Here is a 17,541-nt window from a genome sequence, read left to right as displayed (position 1 = left end):
AACCTGTATTCCTTGCTAATGAGGAATAAAGGTGGGCGTTTCCTGTATTGGCTTCTACTGCTTTGAGCCCTGGGGAACATGCCATATAGTCAGCCAGGATTCTGCCCTGCATGGGTGCATGTTACTACTAATCTCTTAGTAGACATTTCAGAGTGACGAGCATGTGAAGTACTTACTGGTATCCACTTGCAAAATTTCAACAAAAACTATCCAATCCAAATATGACCTTTATATCTGACCCTGAAGCAGTTGTATTGGCAGAATGGGAAGGATTTTTTCTAGTTCTAAAAGGCTTGCTTTGCCCTTTTGAGCAGGGTTCTATGGGACTTGATAATCAGATATAGTCATAACAGTATTAACAGTGATGTCTTTGATTAATCTAGTAGTTCCTCACAGTGGAATGGGTGCTACGACTTCTTTTTTTTTTTTCTTTTCACAGTTGTGGTATATTCTGGTTAATACTTAAATGTGTGCGTTGAAGTAAGAGATTAATCCATTGATTTGTGCAAGTATTCTTTCATGTTGCAAATAAATTTAGAGTTCTGTTGTTCTTCAGGCATGTGACCCACTGAGAGTTATCATTACTAAAAAAACCCCAACCAATACAATAACAAGAACAAAACCACCATAAACTCCCAAACAAGTGACAAAATACAAACAGGAACCACCACCCACCCCTGAATGTTTCAGAGACCATTTTAAACTTTAAAATAAATAATTGTGGAATTTTGCATTTTTCACTTAAGAGTGGTTAATTTATTCTCCTTGGTACCAAATAGGTAATAAAATTACCAAGCTTTTTTCTAAAATTCTTGAAATTATGAATTCATTAATATATTCAGACAGTATAGAGTATACCTCAAAACACTTAAAGGCGTGGACATGCTCACAGACACTGGATGGAAGTCTTGATGGTGCTGAGCAAGGGGACGAACATTTTAGGAAACGGCACTAACTGTGATGTAACTTTGGTGCTTTTCATCAGAAAACCCAGATTCTTTTAGTTGAAGTCCCACGAGGAGTGATTTTTAAGAAAAGGTATGTTTTCATGAAAAAAAATTCTGAAAATTATTTTTACTTTACATGTGGGGTGGTGACTTGGCATGAGCTTTCAGCATAAAAAGCATTCTTGTGAATCAGCTACATTAATTGAAGGAATCACTCACCAGATTTGTGTCCAGCATCATTCAGTGTCTGATAAACACTGCTCTTGAAAAAACTGTCTGTGATTTTAGTGGTGAGAATATTTTAGTAATGTTTATTGAATTTCAGCAACCAGAATAATGATAGAGGTAGTTTGTCATGTTATTAATGTTCAAGGTCTGGGTATCTTCAGAAGGATGCAGTACACATAACACTCTATCTCTATACAGAGATCGTTGTTTAAAAATATGAGCAACTTAACCCATCCAGTTCTTGTGGTGCAAAGTAAATCTAATAAAAGCATTTTAGTCTATGTGAGACATAGCTAATGTGGACAGGAAATCGTTTTCATCATTTTACACAGTGTAACTAAGCCACGTGTTGGGAATAAATATGCGATCTATACAGGCACGATTTCTTTTATGTCCTAATGAGAAATGTTAAATATATTAGTATGACTTGGGGCTTGACACACGCTCTGAAGGCTGTGTATGATGCCAAGCAACCAATTACCTCAGTGCATTATTTCTTGAAAGCCTTGACATGGGTAAGGTCACTATACATTTTTAAAGAGAGCATGATGCTGGGTTGATACAGGATGAAAGGATGATACAAATAACAACATTTTGTTAGATCTTCCTGCTGTGCAATGTATAATCAGGTGCTCTGACTTCAAGAACACTAATGAGGATTTAAAGACCCAGTGGTGCACATTTAGCAGTCACACATGATTCTGTCAAATGCTTTTGCAAAAGGGTGCCTCTGATGTAAGGTACAGTTGAAAAGCAGGTAGGAATGAATAGTTTTATTGTATAGCTTGGTGTAAATCTTCTCAGGGTTTCAGTGAGCACAGCAATAGGTTGCTTTGCCAGGTGCTGTTGTTTGGCTGTGATTTTTCCCAGTCCTGAAGCTGGCCAGAAGCAGCAGTACACATGGGCAGGCTGTATCACTGTGTGTTCAGCAATCAAATGGTCGCTGAGAGGAACAAAGGGAAAAGGCTCTGAAGTTATTGTTTGAAGTTCATACTAAGCTGTATATGCTGTGTGTTGGCCATCTCATTTACCTCTGCAGTAAATGTCAGGTAGTGAAACCCTGCAGAAGAACAGACAGTGGCCTAGGTAGCTTTAGGTACCTTTTGGCAGTGATCCGTACCAGGTACTCGGCACAAGAATGTCAATTAATTCTGGAGTGCAGCTCTTGAGACCAGAATGCCATGGTTTAGAGCTGGTTTACCTTTGATGTTTTTGGTGTGTATTATACATAAAGAAAAGACAAAAAAATAGAAATGTGTTTTCTGTTAGAACAAATGGCCATCTACCTTAACCTGCTTCTGCTTTCACTAGTCAATAATGGATGCTTGGAGAAAGGCTGTAGCAAGGCTGTTGTGTGAGTGATGGTATTGCCCCAGTGCCTCTTCTGAGACTGGTCACTCTGAGCTCTAACTGGCAGCTGGAACAGGGCCATTGAAAAAGTACCTCTTCTGAGTTTGCATAGCCAGAGGTTGTATCTGTATTTTTGTGCTTGATGATAGCTCCTGGTAAACAAATCTGTAGAAAAGTCCAGTTGTTTTTCAACCAATATCCAGCCCATCAGACAAGCAGACTTGTCATGAGACCAGCTTCTCTCCATGTGTAAGTTACAGTTCCAGTGCAAATCCCATGGTTTCCAGTTAGCACCTGCTTTGGGTAGGAGGTTTAACTGGAGATATCCTGCAATCCTAAGGAAAAAACAGCTTGGCTATAGCATTCATTGTTCTCCCAGTTTTTCCATGATATTTCATGCTGTAAAATGACTTGGTGTAAATGAATTATGCATTAGCTTGTCTTTTGCCTAGACACACACTCATACATTTTGTTTATAACCTCTGATTTAATATAACTGCCAAGTTTGATTGGCTGTATATAGCAAATTCAGTATCTCTGCCTTTTAAAGAAGTTTTAATGAAAGTTCAGAGTGTCTGTTAATGTACTAGTATGTGTGCTACTTGTATATCGCTTTCTGATGTTTTCCAGATTTTTATGGCTCTGTCTACAGTTACCTAAACTATTCTTTAATCTTGAAGTTTGCCATTATTTTGATAATTTGCAGTAACATTGTGCAGAGCACTTGTTTTTCAAACGTGTTTGAGGAATCACGGTTTCTTTGAGAATCTGTGGGAAATGCATGTTGGTGACATTTAAAACTTGTTGATTAGAAATTCTTAGCCCTTAATTAGAATTGCCTTTAAAATTGGCCCTAATTCTACTATAATTTATTGCTTGTGGAATCTAATTTGACAGTTTTGTACATAAGCATTTTGATCATTCTGTCTTGAGTAAGAAGATACCTTGTGAGTAGTTAGGTATTGGCTTGATCTAGCAGTTGATGCAGCCAGTCAGATCAAAATGTTATTTTACACAATTTTTCAAAATATTTGGTGGATGCTTAAAAATTCTTATTAATGAATTGAGGTGCTTTGTATTTTATTCACTAAATGAACAGAAGTCAAGAGTTTCCCCTTTTTTTGAACTGTGGTTTCCCTTTTTTGAGCTTTGTACTACTCACCAACTTCAATATTAGTATTTTCTCATGAGTTTCCACTGAAGTGTGTGGGGAGCAGGAAACCTCAAACTGTTGTTAAATAAAACAGAGGTTGGGTTGGGACAGGGTGTTAAACATTTGCAGTTTGGGAGTTTCATCACAGCATACACCCTTTCTTTAAACATGTCAGAATAAGCAGCGAGTTTGCTCCATGGTGAGAAGCAGGTACAGCAATTGCTGCTCCTCCACATGCATGTAAGGTGTGGGGAAGGGTCATGGAATAATGCTTAGTTTCTGGCATGTAGTCTTTTTCATCTGAGTGTGCAGTCATTCAGTTTTGTTAAATTAATCTTGTGTTATTTTGGCCTGTCCTTGAATCAAATGAGCTTTATATGCTTTTGCTATCTGACGGTGCTTCTAGGGCTGAGACTGTGGTCACAGCTCTAACTGGCAGCTGGAACAGAGCCATTGAAAAAGCACTTGGTTTCACCACTTACTGCCTGTGGTATCTGTGACTTTGTACATGAACTGTGACAGATGGTTTCTGAGGCTCTGTGTGAACCTTCCTACGATACCTGGTGTTGGAAGGTGCAGTGCACACAAGGTGTCCTCCTCCTCCTCAAGGCTGCTGTTCCTGTCATAGGCAGCATGACAGGCTGAGCTGGAAATGAGCCCCTGCTGGGAACAAGTTGTTCGCTTATGGGTGTCATATACTGCTCTATTTTTAATAGTAAGAAACCCCAAAAGTGTTTTAAAATTGCATGTGAACAAAGAAAATCTGAAATAAAAAATAAGTCTTAGCTGAAATTCATGAATTTTGGTTGTTACAAAGACTGGCTTTCCTTGCTTCGCTTTTTGTTCTGCCTCTGTGCTGGAGCTCCCAGATCAGTGAGAAACAAGGAATTATGCTTACTTACCTGCTGCATGGGAGCAGTGCCAGTTGCCTAACATTTCTGTGCCTCAGCTGCTAGAAGGCACTAGGTGTATTTAACGTCGGCATAAGCTTATATTGCTCTCGTCCAGAGGATACAGTTTGTAATGTCTGTGCTTTATAAGAATCCAGATTTTGGCCCTGACCATCAGTTTATTGCCATGTTTTATTTTAGGAGAGTGATCATGGCAGCTAGAGGAGGACAAAAACCTCAGTTTGGTTGTTGAGCTGAAGGGTTGGGTATGATCCCATGCAGCAGTGGGACAGACAGTATTATTGGTAGTGTGTTTGTTTACTTTGAAACACAAATGGCAAGGGCTGGCTTGATTTCTGAAGCAAGTGATGATGCCCAGGCCTATGAAAGTGCTTACGTGGTTGTTTCACTGCTCCCTCTGGAGCTTTGCAGTTGTAGAGCTGAAGGTGCTGTTGCTTTGAGGTGATGGTCTCTTGGACTGCATGGAATGATGGTGCCAAGCAGATCCTGTAGAAGGCATCTTTGCTTCTTGGCAAAGAGCCAACAATGTTTGGCCTGCCACATAACGTCTCATGCACAAATTTTGGACTAAATTGTTGACTACTACTACATGCTAAATGTTCTTTCTATTCTCCAGCACACAGAATCATGTTGTATCTGTCTTCATAGAAGCAGACTTTGCACAGTGGAAGGTGGGGGAACTGTGCCAGCCAGCTCCCTGTGCTTTAGCAGCTAATTTTCTGACCAGAGCAGGCCCAGTCAGAATTCAGAGTAAAATTGTAGTCACTGTGTATCTGCTGGCAAGCTCCTGGGCAATGCTCTTTAATATTAATTTGCTCAGCAAGTACAAAATAGTCACAATTTAGACAACAGTGAAGGTAACCTTTAAGTAATATGTGCAAATTTGGTCAATGTAATACTAGAAAAATTATTCTGTTTCCTGTTCCAATTTTTTTTTTTTTTTTTGCCAGGTGGTGGTGAGGTTTGTTTTTAATTTTAAGTCTTATTCATCTTCAAACACTTCTGTAAGCTCTTCTTCAGTTTTGAGGGCAGTTGACATACGGTATTAGAGCATTGCTCTGGAAATTGAGCAAGAGTTTTTAAAAAACACTTGTCTTATAATAGTGGTCGAGGAGAAGGGATAATTTAATTCAGTTACCAAGGTGGTGGTGTTGTTTTTGTTGGGTTTATGGGAAAAAGTAGTGAGTTTTGGCTTGTTAGTAGTCTTTACTACTTGTCTGTACTTCAAAAAACCCAAAGGAGAAACTATCAAGAGTTTATTTTACTATTACGTATCAAGTGTTCTAAAAAGACGTCTTTTAGAATAATTCTTGTGAAAGATAAATATAGTACATGCTTTCTGCACATGTACCCTGTCTTAAATATGTGCCACTCCTAAATGATGGCTCTTTTCCCTCTCTTTTTTGATGGAGAGGTTGGACTTTTTTCATTATGTGGGACTTCTAAGTGTAAGGTTAAGAAAATCCACAGATACCTAATTAATCCATCGATATTCACAAAAATCAAATATTCTGTGCATGTTGTATTAGAAGGAAAACAATCAAGCCATTAATGTTGATGAAAGTTAAATGTGCAGCTTTGGTGTAAGTACTGTTGGTTGTCACCTGTTGTGTCTGAATTCTGTACCACAGGAAGGATCCATGATTCTTTGTAGAAGCACTAAAACTGGTGGGACAGCAGAGCTGATGTAAAGGGATTTTAAGCCATCAAAGCTTAGGGTTGCATGCTGAGTTTGAGAAATAGCAGATTGGCCTCTATTTGCCAATGCACTTGATGATCCTCTGTCACCTGGAAGCTGCTCACATCTCTTCAGTTCTATTTATATTCCCTAAAACTAACCTAAAGCTAATAAAAAAGATTTGAGCAGCAAAATTTGACATCTCTGTTATCTTCACTGAATGTTGTCTGGACATGAAGTCTTTTCCTGGAGACAGATCTGTAAAAATATGTTGCAAATTACACCATAGCTACATCCTTAGGGATTTGAGTACTTCATAATTTTGAAAGTCTGCTGTTTGCAACACTAATAATATTTTCTTCAAGAGATCTAGGCAATGGGCTAGGAATTTGAGAAACTTGTTTTGCACTTGCACATCTTTGTACTGGTATGAGTGGGATACAGCTGCCCAGGTCTGGTATTTCCAGCAAGGATCTGAGCTTGGGAGCATGTGCTGAAGGCCAACTCTTTGCATGTGCCTCAGGCACTGACAGCATCAAGTGACAGCCGCTGTTGAGGTTTGGGCTCTACCTGACAGGCACAGTTGTAATAGGAGACCAGACTCAGAATCCTTCCTAAAAAGCTTAGAGCTGTGATGCCTCCCTGTTCACTGGATGCCTGGCAGTCTGTGTCCCTTTTCACCAAAGAAAATTAATTTTGAATTGAAATGAACTAGAATCAACCCCACCCAGTTTCATATGAAAACAGTAAGAAGTCTAAAGCTTTACTTCACTTTTTGGCACACATTGTTTTGGCTTTCCTTGAAGCATCAGTAAAGGCAAACTGTAGTTTTCTGGTGAATTTGACTGAAAATCCAAGTTTGGAGTAAAATACAGAACTACCAGAATCTCTGCTTTCATTATGAACATTTCACACAGCTATGGATATGATTACATATGATGAAGATCTTATGGCAAGACATGGGCTGTTACCCCCAGTTCCCTGGCAGAACTCCCAGTTAAGTGATTCTCTTCTAGCCACATGAATATACTTTCTTTAACTGGTATGTTTCATCTTAGAGAGAACTGCATTAAAGTGAATAACAGATCTCATTGTATAGTGTATAAAGGTCTTCAGAAAACTAAGTTAGTTGTCAGGTTTCCTTGGCTTCCTCTCCCTATGAAGATTGCTATATTTGATAAGAGATGCTAATCCCTGATTTTTCTATTATCCCTTGAAACTAAGAGAAAATAACAATTTCACATTTTGAAAAACTTACCTAGTCATGCCATTAAAAAGTTCTACTTTACCTCAAGTGGATCACTTCACATTTTTTGTCTTGGTGTGTTATGCTGACTCTTACTTTGATGAATAACTTTAGTGTAGTAATGTAAGCAAAGCGAATAATATAAATTTGGGTATAGTTGTTGGGAAAAATTAACAAGGTAATCTTATTCATAGGGTATATAACTGACATAGGTTATTTCATAGTTAGTTCAGAGATATTTCTAAGATGTCTGTATAAAAAAGTAAGACTTAAAGCCCTGTGTTTATCAACTGTCAAGAATATTGTTATAACAAAAATTGCCTGAAGAATATAATGATGAATTAGGAAATTATTGCAGGTACAGAAGACTTGTGTAAAAAAACCTGAAGACGAGGTGGGGGAAGTTTTGTGTTGTAGCTTTGGGTCAGAAGGACTGCCTGAAAACTGTTCATGGCTCTTAGCTGTTCAAGTCTACTCTCCTTAAGCTTGAAACATTGTACTGTAAGCTTGAATGGTGAATTTGAGACTGCTCTTCCCTCAACTGATACTTCATTTCTTAAAATCAAAGAATGTAATGTTAAAAGTTAAGTTTGTACAGAAAAGTAAAGGAATATTTGGAATGAAGCTGGGCCTGGGCAGAAGAAAGCTGGGAGTGGAGGTGCTTAGTTTTAGTCTTTGTTTCTCTTTCTTTTCATCCAACTCTATTTGCAATAAATTAATTTTCCCCAAATGAAGTCCATTTTGCCTGTGTCAGTACCCTATAAGTGATTTTCTTATCATTATCTCGTCTCCTGAGCTTTTCTATATTCTGTTCTTCCCTTGTGCTGTTGAGGGAGAGGAGGAATGCAGCAGTGGCTTGGATGCGTATAGCCTTATGGTAGATGCCTAAGGTCAAGCCCACCAGAGTCTTGAAAACTGAATTGCCAGCTGAACCTTTCAGGTCACCATGGGAAAAAGCAGAACCATCAGTGTCTCTGTCTTACCAGTGTGCAGCTCTGTTCACACTTCAGTGAGAACTAAGTTCTCTTCAGTGAGGAGAGTGAGACTAAGCCTTTCGTTAGTGGCAGCAGTATCAAGCATCATCTGCCGTGCCTCTATATTGCTTGTTTGTTCAGGAGTGGAACAAGACGAGGAAACTTTCTTTCACAGGAATGTAAATGTTTGTCAATCCACGCAGGAAATGTGAGGTTTGAGTTCTGGGTGCTCTGAAGCCTGAGCTCAGTGCTTGCTTTCTGGGGTTACCAGGCGTAGGGCTTTAGTACTGAGCAGCTAGTTGTGAAAATCTTGGAGAGGGAGAAAAAACTGTGATGTGGGGATATCTGGTTTCTGTCATCTTATGCTTAGAAGAAATTATAAAGGGGGTTTAAGGGTGTCTTTGGTAGTGTGTCAGAGCAGGAGGTCTGTTGTGGCATCAGATACTCTCTGGTTGTTAAAAGTTTGCAGTGTGTCCAAAAATGTATGGCTTGGTCAAGTGAAAGACTTGCCGATAAAACCTTAGCGCTTCTTGTGAATGGCAAATATCATCATATTGCAATTTATAATTAAACACTACAGGATGCAGAGGGAGTTTGCGTCAGGATGAAATAATGAGATTTTGGGGGATTTTTTGTTCCTATAAAGTAGTGAAAGATAATTTGATTAAAAGTTGCAATGGAAAGCTATCTTCATGAAGAAAATGCCAGCGATGGCTGTGGAGGTGCTGAAAATTCAGGCTTTTTAGGAGTGGGAGAGTCTGGTACTGCCACAGCTTCACAGAAGATCTTGTAAGCTTGAAAACTTATCTGTCTCGTGTAACAACTGCTCTAGTAGCAGTTGCCCATACAGACCTGGGTATGATTTGTGTTTTTAATTAATATTTCAAGGGAATAAGTGTCCAAAAGTGATTAGTGGCAGGTTCCAGTGGATGGCACTGAGAAAGAGAGCATTATCTCTTTTAGGATGAGTTACTCATCTGAGAGAACAGATGTTTTGGTAAGGTCATGCAGTGTTTGGCTTGATTTTCTGCCTGGTTGAGGACCTACATCTGCTGTGCATTTTACAAAGGTGGTAAAGGAGTCCACCAGGAGGGTTCAGGTGGGAGACTAGAAAAGGAAGGACTGTCACACAAATTAAGGTACCCTTCACCTGAGTGATTTTGGGGGCTGGAATTTAGCTACCACAGTTAATGAAGAAAATGAGTTTGCCTGAATAATGCATTGGCTCAATACATCACGTCACCTATCTCTGCCGGTGGGTCTCACGAGTGTCATCAGTTAATGTGGGCACTGGAGCAGCCTGGCCTCACTCTGCTGTGGATGCTCCATCTGCTTGCCTGACCTTGAAGGCTCCTGGAAGAGCTCAATTCATGTCTCCAGCCCCAGTGGGAGTAACTCAAGCCCCTTTGCCTCAAGTGACAGCCCACTCTGCGCAAACTTCAACAAAATTGTACCTGGTTTGCTGCGTGGCTTTGAACATAGTGTGGTGCAAGCACTGGTTATGGCAGGAGAGCACTGTTTGGAAGGATCAGCTCTCTGGGTGACTTTGGGCTGATTGTGTTGTCCCTGTGATCACACACAGACTGGATCTTCTCGGCAGGGGCCTCTCAGAATGTGTCACACAACATACTTCTAGTTATAAATGCAGAAGAGATCAGATAGTTTGGAAATAATTTACTCCTGTGATTATTGCTCCTGTGAATTATAAATTACCCGAAAGGCAGAGCAGTTCACAGCCAGAGTATTTGCTCTTTAGACCAGCACTCGAAAGGCTGCTTTTAAGAAATAAGATTTTTGGAGAACAAAAGGAGAAGAGAACACGATGAAAATTTAGTTAAATGTAAATGTGTTAAATGGTACATGAACTAGTCAGGTTTTCATGATTTATCAGTTTTAAACTTCAAAGGCTCTGTTTAGCTTGCATTTTTAAAACTAATGAGTTTATCACAGCCAGTGGGGAAAAAATGGTTCAAGTATATCAGCTGTAAATTGGTACAAAGCACTAAAAGGGACATTAGCCTCTAATCAGATTCTAACAGTTCATTAAACCTGCCTTTCCTCCGTGGCACTTTGTCTTCCCCCCTCCTTCTGTCTGTGCCTCCTGTGTAAGCCAGCCTCGTCCCTTTGCTCAGGCGGGTAGAACTTCCTCAGGGACACGGTGCAGCATCAGCTCATCCTTCTTTGTCTGTGAGCTAAACAGCCTAAGGGGTGTTTGATGATGGTGTGTTCCTGATCCTGCTGTAAAATTCAACTGTGCTGCCTATAAATCAAGAAAGCAGAGGGACCTCTCAACTTGCAAAATAGGCACTGGGGGAGCCAGGAATGCCATGCTGGCTTCTGCTCTTCATCCACCTCAAACCACAGCCAAACTGATGGGGCTCAGTGACACCTGAGATCTGCTGCTAATAAGTAAACAGTGCAGGGCCCTTGCTGGGGAGAAAGATGTAAAGCCAGGCACAATTTCATCCAGCTTCTTTGTGTCATCAGAGACCCTTCCTGTGTTTTTTCCACCTTGTGCCTCAAACACTGAATAAAGATCAAGGTGCACAAAATAATTTGCTCAGCAAACATAGGAAGAACTTGTTTTTCTTCCCCTTCTTGTTGTGTCAGCTTTTAAAAGTACAGTGGATGCACAGCAGCACCATAGCATGGAGTGAGACATCTCAATAGCTTGACTGGTTTCCATTCTCACATGTTTGAATGCACAGGTGTCCTGCTGAAAATTAGTTGTTCAATCTGAAATTTTATAACTCTAAGCCCTTAGAGCTTTTTGTCAATGATCTAAATCTACTTTTAAAGGAAAGAAATAGAGATGGCACTTGCTTATCTGCTTCACCATCAAGCTTCTTCCAGTCCTGTAGTAAGTAACCACAGCTCTGGGTGCTAAAATACACAGGACTTAAAGTGAGGGTGACAGGGATTTTAAGCAGATAATTTGTTCTGCTTTTGGCAGCATGTTGGGCATGTCAGTTTCCTTTTCCAGCATGTCCTTTAAATTACAGTAAAGGAGTATGCAAAAAATAAGCAGTTTCTGCAGTATTTATATCCTGGAAAGTGAAGGTCCTGGGATGAGATCTGTCAATTGGAACAAATAAACTGTTTAGAGTAGTTTAAGGTTTTAATATGTGCTTTTGGAAGCTCCATTCCGATAGACCATTTTCCTTAAACTTCCACTGAAGCAACCATGATAAGGAACAGGGCTATGAATACATTCCTTACGAATAAGGGCACCATGCAGTGCTGAATGGATCTGCTGCCTGTGAAACTCAGCGAAAATGTGGGTTTTTTTCCATTCTCATGCAGTTAGAGGACTATGAGGTACCAGAGCAGAGATGAGTTTCCAGTCTAGAGTCTTCCAGACAGGGCTGCAGATTAATAATAATAACTGACTGTGAATGAGTCACTTGTAGGTGACGTGTGCTCCAGTTACATTGTTTGAAAAATGGGTGTGATGTCTCCAGATTTCTGTAGCACTGACCAAGGTGTCTGCTCACATTCTAGCTTGAAGGATAAAGTGGGTTTTATTCTCTCCATGTTATCCAGACTAAATGGCAACTGAAGACACTTGCTTTCAAATACCAGCCTTGAGCCTTGGCTGGAGTAGAAAATTTATTCAGGTTGAGGTGCTGTTTGAATTGAAGGCACATGAGGATTGTTTTGTATGTCCTCATAAACTGCTCCGGTAACAGCAGGAATGTTGATTCAAAGAACCACAGTTCTGCAAATCTTTTTCAGCTTGAAGCTCTCAGCATATAGTGCCCATAACTACATGGACAGTGCATGTTTTTAACTTGCTTTTTTATCTCTCTGAGATAATTTCTTTTGTCTCAGAGGTGTGTAAAGATTTTCATTAGCAAATGCTGATAACTTTATAAGACAATGGTAAGAAATTTGAGCAATTGTGTATTAATTTGTAATGTGTGTGGGTACAGGCCTTCACTGTAACTTCTCTCCATAAAAGCTTTCTCTATCAGAAGTACAAGTGCTTTGACTGAAATCAGCTATATCTAAGCATATTGCCAAAACCTTCAAACTGTTTGACACCACTGCTTTCCTTTTCAGTTCTAAAGTAAGGACTTAATTAATATACGTGTACCTCTGTAATTAATTTCAAATTACAAAATAGTAATTGGAGATGAATTTTCCTTGTTGCTTACGAAGACTTAGTTCTCTTTTAAGGATAACTGACAGAGTGATTTACTGGTGTAGCAGAAGTAGTAACTTGGCAGCTACTCCTTGAAATTGCTATTGCATCCTCCTCGTTAACTTCATTTCTGCTGAAAGAAACATACTTCTACAGTATTACTTCTACAGTATTGTAGAACTTAAACCAGTGAATTGAAACAAGTGGTTTTTCCATAATTTTTTTATTAACCTTGTCCTTTTTTTGCCTTAGGACATCAGCGCCTTTGAGAACAGAATGTTAATGCTTGATGGGATGCCGGCAGTCAGAGTCAAAACAGAGCTGCTGGAATCTGAGCAAGGGGTAAGCAGAGGTTTGTGCGACCTCACTCTGGTAACCCTTCCCCAGCTTCTCTGTGGTTAACTGTCCCTCCCATTTTCTTTTCTATGTTTTCCTTTATTTCTGCTCTTCTGGAACATATTTCCTTGGGACTTGTACTGGTGAGAATCTAGTCTGATCTGCTGGGAGCACAGAACACAACTCTGCAGAACACTTACTGAAATCATCTGGGATAGCTGGGATGCTGTTGGTGTAATTTTACACTAATAAAAAACGGCGCAGTTTAATTTTAAAAAAAGGAAGAAAGAATAGATTTCAGTAAAGGAAACCACATGTCTGGGAAGTCTATGTATGTATGTATGTATCTTTGCTGTTCTGCCTTCTTGGGATATTTGCCTTACTGCAATTGTTTAATCCTTTTTATGCTCATCCTACTCCATTTTCTGTTTGTGGAAACGTGCCCTCTCTCTGGTGAAATGCACTTTTTTATCATTAAGATAAAGGACTAAAGCTGGTATCACATCAGCTGCTGGATGTGGTACAGATCATGAATTGGATTTTGATTTTTTATGCAGAACTTGGTGTTGGAGTGACAGCTTTTAGGAACATGGGAGGAGGGTATTTTCTTGGAAATGTGGTATCAATGATTGTAGGTTACAGCAAGGGTATCTGTTCAAGTTGATTTTTTTTAATCATGAAACTTTGTTTCCTTCTGCACATGGTATGTTATTCCAAAGAATCCAAGCCACTTTACTAATCTGAAGACAGATGCCTTCAACAAGCAGCCTAATAGAAGCAGCAATGCTATTGCCTTGTAGGAATGGGCTTTTACCTAATTCTGTTGCTTGGCTTTTCCCCTTTCTGCTATTTTTTCAGTTATTTAATTGAGAATTTGAATGATATAGAAAAGAGGGAATTAACTTTCAGGATAACTTAATTTGAAATACTTGCAAGGAAATACCGGTTTTTCAGGGTGTTTTTGAGGCTTTAAGTTTCAGAGGAAGAAAAAGGTTGGCATTTAATCGAGTTCTTGCTCACCTCTGTCTTCTTGAGAGCAAGAACCCTCAGAAATTACTCCAATATCAATGTAGTTTGTGGGAATGTAAAAATTGAACTATTGTGTGAGCTGAGATGATGAGAAGACAGATCCATTCATTTTTAATACCTTCTGGATGCTTTGCATTATGTCTTTTTATGTAACAGAGATGTTTCTGTATAGTGTTCAGAAGACAAAGGTTCCATTGCCATTTGCCTTTGTTCAGTATAAAATGAATTCTGTGCATGATACATATTGCTGGGTCCTTTATGAGGAGTACTTCTTTAGCAAACTGTGAGTTGTTTCTGGAAGACCTGCTTGGTGTCTTAGGAACTGGAAGGAAATGAATAATCTATATAATTTTTTAATTTCCTTAGAGTTTTAAAATAAAATTTTATGGACTTCTGTATAAGTAGAAAATTATGTCACTTTTTCCTCCAGTGACTGAGCCATTGGACAAAGAGCTTGTTTGATTTTGAATTTTATGCACTTTAGTACTAATTAAGTAGTGTCTGGTCAAGAGTCTCTGGCACCTTTATGATTCTTCATTAGGGAACAATCAATAAACACAAAATGAATTCTCCAGTTCACTGGCAGAGGAGCTGGCCGTTAGGATGGCAGTTTTCCAGCAAACAGCTTAAACTCTAAAGAGAGCTGGTTGAAACAGATGTTTGGCATGTACTTCGGAGACTGCTTTGAATGTAGATGTTGGTGTACATAACAGGGACAAGTGTTTGAAGGATGTGATTACCAAAATCAGCACGTGGAGCTATTTGGGAAGATGAATATCATAACTGGGAAACACGGAGTGGGAACTAAAGTGTGATCCAAGTAGTAGGAGTTAAAAATTGTGGTGTCTGTGTTGTTATAGCGCCCAAAGTCCCTAGATTTGCACCTCCGTCACAGCATATGTGTGTACAGGGAGATGCAACTTCTTCTTGAAACTTTAGGAGCTAGGATGGCATTTTGAGTCTTCTGAGCATAATGGCCAAAGCTTCATCACTTAAGAGCTGAACACCAGACAAACTCTTCCAAAATTCAGAGGAAGACATTTGGGTTTTTGCTGTTTTGGCTTGGTATCAGCTGTTGGCTCTAGGTTTGCAAGGGCAAAAGTGAGACATGGGTTAAGGGTTATGTAAAAAAGGTTTCATCTGTGATTGGAGAATCATGAAGGCAAATATCAGTTGTGGAGGAGGAAAACCAACAGGGTCTGGAGCACCAGTAGCCCTTGACCAGGATGGGTGAGCATTATCTATCAGACCAGAGAACACTGAGTTGTCATGCTTGCCCATGAGGCTTTAGGGTGCTATTGTCTTAGAAGCGCTTTCTAAGGACCACTTTGAGTTGTCGCCTGTTTAAATCTGAGCCCATATTTCAAATAAACATCTTCTTAATTTTAAAGAATTTTTTTAAGGATACGTGCCTGTTCCTTGTAGGTATGTTGAATGCTTTTCTGCAGGACACATGAATGTGTCATCCAGAAAAGGTGTTTTCTCTGTGGTTGTGCCTTGGATAACTCTACCTTGTGATTCATAGCTTCCAAGGTGGGCTTCACACACAGAACCTTGCTGGGGGATTTTGGGTGTTGTCTGGCCATTTATGAATGCAGGACTGTGTTGCACACCCAGCTGGTCCTCCCTTGACCTATTTACTAAAGAAATAGAAAATAACCCAGCTTAGAATTCTTGGTAAAGTGAAAAAGGATCATTCCAGTAACTGGACAACGTGGAAGTAAAAAAAAACTCAGAAGGAGCATTCCTACCTGCAGCACCAAAATGAAAGTTTTTATAGAAACAACACCAGCTTTTAACCTTGAGTTACTTTTTCACTTACTTTTTGTGACATACGGTTGTGAAAAATGTGCCATGTGGTCATGTACATTCCATTCATAAGAAATTCATCTTCCCTGTACTGCTCTGGGCAACTTGGTCTTCACCAGGTTGTCTCTTGACTGTGTATGGTGGTAGCAGAAGTCATGCATGATGTAGATGAGAACCAGGACAGAGCACATACTAGCAAGGCAATCAATCCGTTATATTCCCTTGTTTCCTGTTTTAATTTGGAGACTTAAGTCCTTTTGCAAAAGAGGTTAAGTGTAATATAAGATTCTTCTCTGCCATTTGTGCATGAGCTCCAAGATCTTTTAACTTTTGTGTTACATGTTTTGTTTTGTTTCATGATTGTTCTTTTGCTGTATTTGGGTGCTCTGTCCAAACTTGGTCTGATACCACTGAAAAGTTTTTTAAGTAGTTTTCTTAAAAAGTAGTCCCAGCCATTACACTGCACAAGTGTTTCTTATCTAGAGCAAGTGAAGGTGAATTTATAATGCAATACTACAGAAGGAATAAGCAAAGAAAGTGTAGTCCAGCTGAGATTTTAGGGTAGCCCTGGGAGAATGAAATGGTGTGAGGTACTCCTGGCTGCAAAGCAGCCCAGCCTCTAGCTGAGTCTGAAAGGAAATTGGAGCTGGCATTTCAGCTATGCCCCATGCACTAGGTTCCTTGGAGCCTGTGACTGGAGAAGAGGTGAGCAGGACTCTGGAACTGCAGCCTGTGTTGGTGTAGCGAAGACAAACCTTTACCAGCCCTGGTTTAAGGCACTGAGTTGAAGTTAGGTCATTGTGGGAGACTAGGGTTTAGGCAGTCTATAAGGAAGACATGCCTTTTGAGATAGGGGTTACTAGTCAGATTTGGAACAAAGAGGTGTTTACAAGGGAAATAGATTTTTTTCTTTGCTTTGGAAAAACTTAAACCAGTTCTGCATTGTTTTATTGTCACCAATTTAGAGTAGTTTAATGCTTTTTAGAAGGCCATCAGCATTAGCAAGAGCATATGCTTATTTTTCCAGTGAGCTACTGTCCTTAATTTTGCACAGGAGATTTAATGCAGTCTCTTGTTTGAGGCTTCAGGAAGACACAGTGCTGCTTTAATTACTTTATCATAAATGAAAAAAAAGACATTACATAAAAGATATCGCGTCGCCCTTTAACAAGGCTTCATTATTATCTCCCCTACTGTGGAACAGGAGCTAGCATTGCTAATAAATTGGGAGAATTACTTTAGAAATATGAATTTGCTTATCATTTAATATCCTCCAGTGACCTACAACTTTAGATCTTTTTGGCTGAAGTGAAATCTTTCTCAGTTACCAGCTTCAAAAAAGGACATGAAGAAGAAGGTGGTCCTTCTCCATGAGACTGGAGGTGGGGTACTTGAGCAGGAGAAAAAAAATCTTCATTTTTTGTGCCAAAAACTATTCTGGGAGTAATACTTCTTATTGCAAAAATGTATGGAAGCTGGATTAATGTATTGGTAATAAAGACTGGGTGGAGAATTTAATAGCTGGTGGCTACTATTAAGAAGATAGGGTGTATAGTGTTGACTGGCTTTAGTGTTGAATTTGCTAGTCATTGCAGAATGTGGCCCAGTTTCTAAAAATTGGTAAATGTGTGCAACTTGGTGTTCAGTTGCACTTTTTCAAGTATTTGCTGAGTTGGCCTGTAAGCTGTTGTTAAAAGGAGATATAAATGTGGGACTTAGATCCCACAATCAATCTT

The 17,541-nt window shown here is 39.5% G+C and overlaps 1 protein-coding gene across 2 annotated transcripts in view; it reads left to right on the top strand.

The window, feature by feature from the left end:
- KLF12 (KLF transcription factor 12) overlaps positions 1-17,541 on the top strand; it is a 240,326-nt gene that overhangs the window by 82,396 nt on the left and 140,389 nt on the right. For both annotated transcript variants that reach the window (XM_059493350.1, XM_059493349.1), the window contains exon 3: positions 12,884-12,973. In XM_059493350.1, the coding sequence (XP_059349333.1) occupies positions 12,884-12,973 (90 nt within the window). The remainder of the gene's footprint in view (positions 1-12,883; positions 12,974-17,541) is intronic.

Source organism: Ammospiza nelsoni, chromosome 2 (assembly GCF_027579445.1).
Source record: "Ammospiza nelsoni isolate bAmmNel1 chromosome 2, bAmmNel1.pri, whole genome shotgun sequence".
In the NCBI taxonomy this organism is placed as follows: Eukaryota; Metazoa; Chordata; class Aves; order Passeriformes; family Passerellidae; genus Ammospiza; species Ammospiza nelsoni.
Note: the sequence above shows the minus strand (reverse complement) of the source record. Positions and strands in the feature narration are given on the sequence as shown.